Source organism: Vulpes lagopus, chromosome 2 (genome assembly GCF_018345385.1).
Source record: "Vulpes lagopus strain Blue_001 chromosome 2, ASM1834538v1, whole genome shotgun sequence".
NCBI lineage: Eukaryota > Metazoa > Chordata > Mammalia > Carnivora > Canidae > Vulpes > Vulpes lagopus.
In genome coordinates this window covers 81,598,274-81,610,771 of record NC_054825.1, presented here as the reverse complement: position 1 = coordinate 81,610,771, position 12,498 = coordinate 81,598,274, and the positions used below count along the sequence as shown (strand labels likewise).

General features: G+C 36.5%; 1 protein-coding gene across 1 annotated transcript; it reads right to left on the bottom strand.

Annotated features, from left to right (window-relative positions):
* Positions 1-5,492: 5,492 nt before the first annotated feature.
* LOC121484893 (olfactory receptor 4N5) lies at positions 5,493-6,787 on the bottom strand. Its single transcript, XM_041744685.1, has one exon. The coding sequence runs from the start codon at positions 6,417-6,419 to the stop codon at positions 5,493-5,495; it is 927 nt and encodes a 308-aa protein (XP_041600619.1). The 5' UTR covers positions 6,420-6,787.
* Positions 6,788-12,498: the final 5,711 nt, after the last annotated feature.

Sequence of the window (12,498 nt, the reverse complement as noted above, 5' to 3'; positions counted from 1 at the left end):
TGAGGAAATACTACATATTTTACTATTCATTATGTTTATAGTATATTTAATATATGGAAGATCAAGTCTGCCCTCATTGTTTTATTCAGTCACTATTTTCTTGGCTAGTTTCATATCCTTTTATTCTAAATTACATTTACTTTCTTCTTTTAAAAAAAATAATTTTATTTATTTATTCATGAGAGACACAGAGAAAGAGAGGCAGAGACACAGGCAGAGGGAGAAGCAGGCTCCATGGAAGGAGCCTGCCGCGGGACTTGATCCCAGGGTCCCAGGATCATGCCCTGGGCTGAAGGCAGGCGCCAAACTGCTGAGCCACCCAGGGATCCATACATTTACTTTCTAAAGTTAAAACAAGTTCTACTGATACTTTGATATCACAGTATAAAACTTACAAGAAATGTAGAAAAATGAACAGAATTACGAAATTGAGTCTTTCATGCAAAAGGATTTTATGTAACTTGAAATGTTTGCCTACTTATGGTATAATTTTCTCACCTTTATTACCAACATATTTTTTAGCACATCTTTTGTTATATGTAATTTTGCCTATTTCCTACTTTGATGCTTTATTTAATGTGATCTTTTTCTTTATAATAATTGATTTTATTGCTTTTGTTTCCATTTTTCCATTTTAAAGTTATAAATGGTATCACTGTGGAGATCTTATTTGTAATTTTTTCCCAATTCATTGTCTTCTTTGTTTCAGGTTACTTGTAAAAATCATCTACAAACATTAATAACATATTTTTCTAATACATTTCTTGTACCTCATGCCATTAACTAGAGTTTTAGAGCAATGTTGAATGACAGTGATAATAACAAGCTATTGCAGAACTTGTTAATCTCCCAAACATGACCCTTCCTTCTTTCTTGAAAATGGAAGCTCATTTTCTTGGGATCAGGTGTCTGTGTACTTCCATGGAATCTCCAGTCCCATGCACAAAGCTGCATCTCACTATTTGGGGCTAATCACAGTTTTCATTTTCCTCATCAGTGACGAGGTTAGCAATGAGGCTAGACCATGTAGCAAAGACTGTTGAGTATCCTTCTCCCATTCTTCATTAGTAACAGACACCTCAATTCATTAAGTGTTATTTGTGCAGCCTTCCCTGCAAGTAATAATGGCCAATAACATAAAAGTAAACAGTATTATCAGGCAGGTACTTCCTTAAAATTCTTTATAAGGGCTGACTCCTGGGAGAGTAATGCTCTTTCCCTCTCCCCAACTCCATATTTACCCAGGCCTAATCGGAAAAGTGTTAGTTTTTATACTAATATTAAATAATATAAATGCTTATAGCTTAATGCTATCAGTTAAACATTGTACAAACAGAAGGATGTTAAGTGATTTCTCAAGTGACAAAATATCTGAGTTGGTAACAGAAAATGTCCAGGGAAACCAAAGGTGAGCATCTACTGGAAGAAACCACCAAATCTAAGCTGGAGGGACAAGAGAAGACAGTCTTGCCACAGCCCATGGGTGTGGTCATATGTTCATTTTCTTCTCCCTGAACAAATTTCCATAAACATAGAGGCTTCATCGAACTCAAACTTGGTATCTCAAGTTATGTAGGTCCAAAATCCAACATTGGTCTCACTGGGATACTGTCAAGTTGTTGGCAGAACTATATTTTTTATTGGAGGCTTTGAGGGAGAAACTTTCCCAGACTCATGCTGGCTATGAGCCAAATTTAGTTCCAGGTGGTTGTAGAATAATATTTCCTTACTGATTTTTAGTCAGGGGTTATTCCCACTTTCTGGGCATTGCCTACATGACTTGGTCATATCTTCTTCCTCTTCAAAGCCAGAAACAGTGCATCAAAGCCTCCTCAAGTCTCATCCTACTTGGCTTCTTTTTTCTTTCTATGGATTCATGAAAGATTCAGTGTCTTTAAATACTCATTCATTGGATTGAGTCCACCCAGATTATCCAGGGTAATCATGCCATCTGAAGGTTTATAAACAATCACATCTTCAAAGTTCATTTTTCCATATAAGACAACCTATTCATAAGTTCCCTGACTAGGGTATGGACTTCTTTGGGAGACCATCATTCTGGTTATAAAAGCTTATATACAAAAGTTGGAAGTGTTGTGGCCCATTTCACTAGGAGAGCTAGAGCCATGGAAGTGTTTCTGAGTTCCGGAGGGAGCCACAGAAGTACTGCAGATGTTTGGGCTAAGGCAGTGTGTGTGTGTGTGTGTGTGTGTGTGTGTGTGTGTGTGTGTGTGTTCTTTGTTTTCCTTTCTTCCCACCCTATGTTAATCTAGTGACACTTACTTGTAAACACCTGGAGATCAAATGACTTAAGGTCCTGGAAATGCAGTTTTCATGGATAAGGACTGCTTATAATATGGAGCAAACTTTTAGAAATAAAAAGGATGGATTGGAAGGAAAGTGGGCCTATAATGGCACACATCCTTTATTATGCAGTCTTTCTAGAATACAAATGTGGTGTGGTGATTTTTATAGACATTTTGTGACAAATTATTTAAAAAGGGCACACATACAGGAGGTTTTGGAGTCTCTGGTGATACTGTGGCACTACTATAGCAACATTGGACTAAGATGCTATGAATTTGTTTTACACTAGAAAATAAAACCCTGTCTAATTTAATTATAACACTGTAATCTTGCTTAATTTTTAGCAGACCCACAGCTAATAACACAGTTTTAGTCAAGGACATGTGATATACAGTTACTTAAGGAAAGTTAAGTGAATTTTCAATATTCCTAAATAGGTCATAAGAAAAACAACATTTTCCCTTCACAGATTAAGTCACTGTGAAGGATAAAGTATGAGGACAAAAACCTCATTCACTGAAGATGGCAGGGTCCTGCCACATTTGTGAAATTTGTGGGGCTTTATATAGGGAAGTATGCTGAGACATCAGCTTAAAAGTTAAAGTATTGCATCTTGCACCTCAATCACTATACCACTAAGAAGAAAGCATAATGTCTGGTAGTCTTCTCCAAGTTCTAGAGGCAGTATATTCCAGCTTATATATATTGCTCATTTGTTGATTTATCTGAGGATTCTAGTGTTTGTGAACTTAGTTCAGGAAAAGCAGCCTAGTAGATTTAGTACAAAGTGAATGTAGCCTTACTGCTATGGCCATAGGTCCAGGCAATTTCTACAGTATTGAAGTTATCTATGCTGGGAAACAGACCATTTATAAGGTTTTCCATGCCCTCATAGGAGAATCATAATTTAGTTTCATAAGATTATATAGCAAGCCTATGCCATGTGCAGCAGAGAATTATGTATGAGTGGAAATCAGCTCCTGTCTTTCCACTATGCCCAAGGAGGAAAGGACCATGTGACCATAGAACTTCAGCTGTCTTTTGAGATGGAGCTATTCTTCATGTTCTATATTGTTTTATATTAAGACTTACTAGAGGGCATCCCAGTTTTCAAATCATATGCTGCTATCTTGTGATGGCATCCTCTAGGATGTAGTGTACACTCTTAATTATTGACATTATATATAATTTGTTCCCAATAAGAAAAATCTGCAGGCCTTCATGGAATATTCCCCATATATATCTTCATTCCCTGTAAAACATGTGTAGAATTTATGCTTTCTTTTCCACAGCTTCAGGCTCTCTAGTTCTAGTTCTGGGATATGCTTTCACCAGTAATTCAGTAAGATTTCTATTAGCTTTAAGCTCAATCACTTTTCAATTTTCTTTCCCAGAGGCACAGAGGCAAAGAAAGGTGTTACCATCTTATAAAGGATCATTTACCTTGATCACTTGAAAAAGTAGTACTGCTACTATACAAGGATCATGGAAGATTTTTCTTAAATCCAAATTGAAATGTGCAATTGAACTATTCTACTTGTGATGTGAAAAAAGTGCATTGGATAGTATTACTAACAAAGATGACATTGAAGAAGAAAAGATTAGTTAACATGAAGACATAGCAGTAGCACTATACAAATGAAACAGGAGAATAAAAATAATTTTTATTATATAAATCTCTTTAGAAGATAAATGACTATACATAGCAAAGATAATGGCAATATATTGTTTAATATATTATCTCAATAATCATAGACATTAATATAAAACAATATAAACATCAGAGCCAAGAGAAGGAAGTACACTATTGTAACTTTCTTACATGATATCTGAAAAGATAAAATTTGAAGTTAGACTGTGATACAGTAAAATGTTCAGTATGTATTTGCAACCCTAAAATAAACACTAAGCACCTCAAGAAAAAGATAGCTAAGAAGTCAAGATTATTAATATGAAAAAAACTAAAAGGTAGAAAGAAGATAAAAGTAACACTCAAGTATCCAAGAAAATACATAAAAAAAATACAAAACTGAAAAACTCCAAATAATAAAATATAAAGATCATCAATTTTAAGTGAATTGTGTCTATTATCATGATATTGTAAATGAACTAACAATGTATTTAAAGGCAACGATTATTGTATTGGATAGATATATATTACCACCACTAAAAATAAAGACCTATGTAGATGAAAAATAAAAGGATAGTGAAAGAAAAACTGTTAATATATTACTATCTAACCAGATTGTGTTATAGCAACTTACTCTTGCATTGTAACAAATTACCACAAACTCATTGACTTAAAATAGCAAAAATTTATTATCTTATAATTCTTTAAATTCTCCTTGGGCTACACTCAGAGTTATCAGAGTTGCATTCCTTTCTGGAGACCTTATGAAAAAAATCTCTTTCCTCGTCTTTCACAATTAAACCAAGTAGGATGCATCCAAAAGGAAGGGGAAAATGTGAAAAAAATATGAATAAATATAGAACGTTTGACAAGAAAGCAAAATATAATCCAATCATATCAATAATAATCCTATTACAGATCTATTATATAGAATAATTGTCAAGCATTTCCATATATATATATATAAAACTATACAAACCCAACAAGGCATCATACTATTTTTGTACAGTCAGTACTTAGTATATACTTAATTACATATATCAACATATTTGACAAACTACTACATTCCTTTCTGTCATCTTGAAATGTACCAATTCATAAGATCTTTGTACCCTTGCACTTTTCATCCTCTCTCTAGAATTTTCTGTCCCCATGTAATTCCACGGGTATTTCTTTCAAGATGTCTGGATATCAGCTAACCACCACTCTAAAAGACCTTGCTTAACAACCAAAAGCAAAGTAACTACCATCTCCTGGTCAAACTCTATCATAAAATTATTTTTATTTTCTTCAGTTCACTCTCTCTTTTGGATATCATGGGTTGCTTTTAATATAATAGTTTAATCTATGTTTATCCACTTGACTATAACCCCAAGAGACCTGGAATCTTACCTGCCTATTTACATACCTAGAATAGTGCCTGAAAATTGCAAGTACTTAATAAATGTAGTGTTGGGTAAAATGACTGACTGATTCAGTGCATTAATGAATAAATGATTTCATTAATTCCAGCTATATTTTCTCCTTTGTTGCTTGTCCTATCCTTCTATTCCATTCAGCAAGCCATGTGACGACTCAATAACCTCTTCATGGAAGCTTTCACTTCTTGGTTGCGAAGTGTATAAATCACAGGGTTCATCAAAGGAAAGATGACTGTGTGAAAGAGAGAAACTACTTTGTCAGCTGGGAAGGCTCTGAAGGGTCGAGTGTAGATGAAGATGGCAGGTCCAAACATGAGAAACACAATGATAATATGTGTAGTACATGTGGAAAGAGCCTTGTTCTTCCCTTCAGAGGAGTGTCCCTTCACACGGCAGAGGATGACTGCATAGGAGGCCAGAAGTCCCAGGAAGCACAGCAGGGTGAGCAGGCCACTGTTGGAGACCATCAGGAGCTCCACCACAAAGGTGTCTGTGCAGGCCAGCTTGATGACTTGCGGCACATCACAGAAGAAGTTATCCAACTGGTTGGGGCCACAGAACGGCAACTGGAGAATAAGGGCTACTTGTACAATGGAATGAGCAAATCCCCCAAGCCACAGGGCCAGCAGCAAGGTGTAGCAGACTCTAGCGTTCATGATGGTGGAATAGTGCAAGGGATGACAGATGGCGATGTAGCGGTCAAAGGCCATCACAACAAGAAGGAACATTTCCCCCGCCCCCAGGAAGTGCAAGAAAAAGAGCTGAGTGATGCAACCTCTGTAGGAGATTATTTTCTTTTTGGAGAGGAAGTCCACCAGCATCCTGGGAGCCACAATGAAAGAGTAAGATGCATCCAGGAAAGCCAAGTTTCCCAGAAAGAAGTAGAGGGGGGCTGTGAGGCCAGGGTCTGATCTGATGGTGAGGATGATAAGGAAGTTTCCAGGGAGGATGATGAGATAGAAACCTAAGACAAGCACGAATACCAGGAGCTGAACATGTTGAGACTGGGTTAGACCCAAGAGAATGAAGTCTGTCAACACTGTGCTGTTCTCTGTCTCCATCCCTCTGTCTGCAGAATAACAGAGAACAAAGTATATCTGTTATGAGCACCTTTCCATCTACTCCATAGCTCTTTTCCAGAGAAAAACATTTACCACATCAAACACTTGCCTATCTGAAAAAAAAAAATGCATGTCCCAAAACAGGTGACGTTTTGAGTTGACCTTTCTACTCTTCCCTTCTAGATCTCCCCCTAAGATGTTGTTCTCATAACCACACTTATTCCCACTTGCCCATGTGCTTCTATATAATTGTACTCCTCTAGGACTCTGGCTATATTGCTTGAGGTGTAGTCAGAATTTCCTGATTAAAAATAAAGTTAGAGTAGCCCCGGTGGCTCAGTGGTGTAGCGCCGCCTTCAGCCCGGAACAGGATCCTGGAGATCCGGGAGTCCCGCATCAGGTTCCCGGCATGGAGCCTGCTTCTCCCTTTGCCTGTGTCTCTGACTCTCTCTCTGTGTATCTGTCATGAATAAATAAATAAAATCTTTAAAACAAATAATTAAAACAAAAGTTAATCATTATTGTATTTGTCAGGGTTGTTTTTGTTTTTGTTTGTTTTTTTTTTTTGAATAGTGTTGGCGCACTGTGTCTAATATTTAGGTTTGATGTTGGGTTTTGGTCAGTTCTCTTCATTCTCACAGAGCACAGTGCTTTTCCAAGTGCTTCTTTTCTTTGGTTCCTATAAAATCCCCAGTTCCTGGTTGGTAGCTTTATGTCTTGTTTTCTAAATGTGTGTTCCTTACTTGTTCCTATTGCACTGTTCTGCTTCAGTGCCTTTGTGCACCTTTGTTCCAAACTGGTTTAGGGTCTCAAATAAGAATCTTACATTCTGCTAACACAGAGGTATTCCTCTAGGTACACCCTTGGTTGGCTCCCAATCCTGCATCCACTACACACCCTTTTCAAAAATCCTAATTTTTAAAAAAGATTTTATTTATTTATTCATGAGAGAGACTGAGAGAGAGAAAGAGAGGCAGAGACACAGGTAGAGGGAGAAGCAGGTTCCATGTAGGGAACCTGATGTGGGGCTCAATCCTGGGTCTCCAGGATCATGCCCTGGGATGAAGATGGCACTAAACTGCTGAGCCACCCAAGCTGCTCCCAAAATCCCAATTAACTAATCCAGTTTTATTTGTTTGCCATGTATCCATTACCTACTCTTTCCTCAGATCTCAGAATGATAGCCAAATGATATCCTTCCCACAAATATTTTCAAAAAAACTTATCAGAATATATAAAATATTTTGAATATCTCAGCTAACAAAATCAAAACATGATAGAATTGAAATTGGCCATGTAGAATATTTAGTATGACATACTCATTGAATAGATGAGAAAAAAAAGCAATTGCAGTTAAGATTTTTAGTGTTGCAATTACTTCTTTTCTTCATTCTCATTCACAAGTGGTAAGAAAAATAAAGCTGTGTATTCCTCAGTTTAAACTTATTAGGACATTAATAATTATTGTCTATACCTTGATAATATTTAGGTAGTTAATCACAATTTTGCTTGCATAAATATTTCCCCTCTTGAGGCTGTAATCTGGTCTAAATAAGAATTCTATTTAGAGATTTATTTAATGGTTATTTTCTAATTTGTATATTACTATAATTGTAGAAATGTATTTTATAAGTAAAGATTCATATATTGTGATTTTTATTCATGTCTGACTGTTGGTGTGAATTGTTTAAAAATGAAAGATTGCTAATTGTAACAATATGATATATAATGTGATATATAACAAAATTTGTCTGGATTTTGAATTATATGTAATGTTTTTAAAAGTACTATGAATACAATGGAATACAGTTTGACAATAAAGAGGAATGACAGATTGTGACATGCTACAACATGGAGAAACTAAAAAACATTATGCTATCTGACAGGAACCAGGCACAGAGGACCATGTATTGTTCTATTCAATTTTTGAAAATTTGCAAACAAGGTAAATTGATGGAGACAGAAAGTAGAAAACTGGTTGCCTAGGTCTATTGGTGGAATAAAGAGTAACTGCTAATATGAATTTTCTCTTTGAGGTGATGAAAATGCTCTAAAATTTATCACGGTAATACTTGCATAATGAAAATACACTTAAAACCATTGAAGTATACACCCTAAATGGCAAATGGTGTGCTATGTTGATTATAGCTCAATACATCTTTTTTTAAAAAGATGTGTTTTTTTATTGAGAGAGAGAGAGAGAAAAGGCACAGGGGGTAGGGCCAGAGGGAGAGAGAGAGAATCTTTAAGCAGACTCCCTCAACTGACCATGGAGGTGGATGCAGGGCTCAATTCCAAGAACCCAAGATCACAACCTGAGCTGAACCCAAGAATTGGACATTCAACTGACTGCATCACCCAGGTACCCCTCAATAAATCTTTTTTTGTTCTTTTTCAAGTGCTATTATAGGTGGAGGGGAAAACTGGAGAAGGAGAAAGTCCTGACTGAAATTTGACAGAAATTTTTGATGGCATTTCTATAAAGAGAAGATAAGAAGAGAGGAAAAAAAGAAAAACTAAAGGAATATCAACTTTAAAAAGTCCATAAAGAAATTTATGGGAAATGTAGGCAATATGCTGATGTTTTCAGACACACATCTAAGAAACATCAGAACATATATTCTAGGTGATTAGTAACATTTCTAACTAGCAGCCAAATATTATGGGAAAGGAATTTATAATACATGGGCACGTGTGTGGGATACTTATTCACATATGTATAAACACACGTATAATGAGTATAAGAAACAAAAATAATGGGCAAAGGGGAAAAAAGAAAGAGAAACAGACTCTTAACAAGAGATATCAAACTGGTGGTTACCACAGGGAAGGTGGGAGGGACTGGGTTACATAGGTGATGGGGATTAAGTTCTACACTTACTGTGATGAGCACCGGTAAGTACGACGGGTGTCATATGGAAGTGCTTAATCACTATCTGTACACCTGAAAGTAAGATTACACTGTAGGTTAACTAACTGGAATTTAAAAAAAAACTAAAAACAAAAGAAATGGGGAAAAATTATCTTTGGTGTCCTTGAAATTGCTTAGGAGCTTCCTTCTGTCTTTTACCCACTTAGATACCTATTGACCTCCACATCCATTCCTCACTCTTCCTTTAGAAACCTGCTCTTAGGAAAGTAAGTCAGTAGCTCCTTCTGCTGGTTCTTAGGTTTTGTGCTCTCCAGGTCTCACTTACAGTTACTTCATGCGTCTTTGAGTTGACCATTCCAAGCCTCAGGGAGCACTCTGAGAGTCACAGTCTCTCACTCTTCCTCTGCTTCTATTTCCCCAGACCCCCCTCTACCCCATGTTACTAATCGATGGAATTGCAGACCACTTCCCCTCTCTCATATACTTCCTTCTCCTGTTCTCAGTTACATACCTTCTGTTCCTGTGATTTCCAAATTGTGCTCAACAAGAGACTGAGGACAGACATTCATCTGATGACATTACTCTACATGAAATGAATTCCTGAGGAAAGAAGCCCTAATAATGACTCTCACAGTGACCAGTGTTTTGCTGTAGTTGGGGAGGGTGAAGCATTGTCAGTGTGGGCTGGGCCAGAGATCTGAATGTCTTCATCATCCCTGACCTTCCTTGTTATTTCAGCTGATACAAAAACACATCTGGCACTGAAGATGCGCAGGTGGAGAGGGGACTCACATCCTTACCTCCTTCTGAGATGCAGACACCTGGCATCCACAGGCCACACCGAACATGTCTAGATTCCAGCTGCTCTCAGACTGGCTCCTGGATCCAGGTTTTGGGGACTGAGCACCTTTCTAGCACCTCCTCCTTCATCTCTATCCATTCATTCCCTCTTGCTCCTTTAAAAATTTTTCCTATTTGCCCATTCTCTTCCTGTTAATTCTATTTTGCACACTCATTTGCTATGTTATTCTTTTTACATTTGCCTTAGCTTATTTTATTATTTATTTGTAATTTTTCTCCATCAACCTTTTGCTTTTCCTTCCTCATTGCATTCTGTTCATTCTCTTTCTTTCTCTCATTTGCCCACATTCTTTGAGCCTTAATTCATTTTCACTTTGTTTTGTGCATGTGTTCTACTTCATTATATCCAATGCCTGTGTTTCCATTAATTCTGAGGCAATAGATTGTTTTTTTCCAAGGTAGAAGGAGCACAGTACATACTTCCTAAGTGTTCCATTCCATTGGATTTTTCTACAGTTTATAAAGCTTGGCTGGGTCTTCACTGGACCTTTTTCTTGAACATTATCGTCTTTGAAATTTACTTAGTCTTACCCACTTATTAGTTACCTCACATTCTTCGAATATTTTGTCTAAATCATGCTGATAAGCATAAATTGATTTATTTTTGTGCTTTAAAGTAAATCTCCTTAAAACTACCCCTGCCATCACAAATCCAATTAATGAATATTTGAAAATGACAGTGTGGTTTTTGGAGTGCCTGGGTGACTTAGTTGATTGAGTGGCAAGCTCTTGATTTTGGCTCAGGTAATGATCTCAGGGATGTGGAATTGAGAGCCCTGCATAGAGCTCAGGGCTTAGCAGGGAATGTGCTTGAGATTCTCTCCCTCTCCCTCTGGCCCTCCCTTGGGTGAGCATTCTTTCTCTCTCTAAAATAAATAAATAAATATTTAAAAAAGAAAAGAAAAAAATAACAGTGTGGTTTCTGCCTCTGTATTCATACCCTTTTTATGATTATTAAAAAACACTCTTACTCATTTCTATGAATTTTGAAAAATGTGGATCAAGCTGAAGAACATAAAAAAATATTTAACTGATACTGTAGTTGAGGGTTATATAAAAGTTTATTGAAAAACACAAATATTCACCCACACAGCTACTTACCAATTCAATGGGATAGCTAAATTGGATGATGGAAACCTCTATTGTTCTTTAATATTTTGTAGTTTTAGACAGTATCATGAATGTTCCAGGAAGGACTTTCCTTTGGGAATTATTATATCTTGTTTATGTTCCTATTTCTGCAATTTGGTAAGCATATAACTTTAGGCAAGTCTTACGTCCTTTAAAATCTGAATTTTTGATTCATAAGGGACAAGTAATATATCCACTCTTTCTACTGCGTAGGGCTGACATGAAGATCAAATGAGATGGTTAGTCGCCACATCACGTCTATACAAACTGAACTAAGAAAGTGCTCAGTGATTAGACAAATTCTAGTAAAAAATGCTAAGTGGACCCTGTATCCGTAGATTTTGTTGTCACTGTGCTGGAGTTAATCCCAGAGGTGGTGACTGCCTAAATCTGAGTCATTTTGAGATTAAAAATTTGTGTTGTTTTCAAGGAGGTAATTGTTTATTTGTATTGTTTTTTAAGGACAACATAAGTAGTAAGCCTGGAGAGGTTATTTTAGATATTTTTATATAATTCAGTTAGGATTTGTGAATCGAGTCTGCCTTGTTTTAAGATCCCTAATTCTGAGCCTCATATTAGGACCACATGCAAGAGAAGAAACTCATGACAGCGGAGTGTGGTAACCAAGAGGTTTGTAAACTTGTGAAATCAGTGACATTTGTCTCTGACTCAGCCTACCTGTTCTAACTTGTGATTCCCAATTTTCTTCTTTGTCTTATCTCTGATTTACAATGGAAAAAAAACCTGGTAATTTGTGTGATACTCAAATGTAAATCCAGGTAGAAAATCTCCCAAAGCTCTGACATTTACATTTCTTTATAATAGTGCAGTTAAAGATTTTAAATCCTTTTAGTATAATACTACGCATCAGGAGGACTTGTAGGATGTGTATTTTGAGGGACAAGGTAGAGAATGCTATATGTCTGAATTTAGATCTTACCTTTTTTTTCTGTTTCTGCAGGATTACTCTATTTTTATGCATTTTAAGGTAGCAGATGTACCAGACAAATAATATTACTTTCTATTCTTCCTCTCAATTTCTTTCCAATATGAAGGATGACCAAAATTTTTCACCTCCTTAGGAATCCACTGCTACTCTCAAACAAGGGGCTATCCACTTCCTTCTGATGAAAAGATTACCTGTTCATTTCTGAATTTTTCCTCAAATATATGTCCTCATGGTAGGACATCATAAATTCTGAAATCTGCTCTCTA

Bases quoted from the DNA above. Each gene is read 5' to 3' on its own strand.
- LOC121484893 (XM_041744685.1), bottom strand. From the start codon at position 6,419: ATGGAGACAGAGAACAGCACAGTGTTGACAGACTTCATTCTCTTGGGT.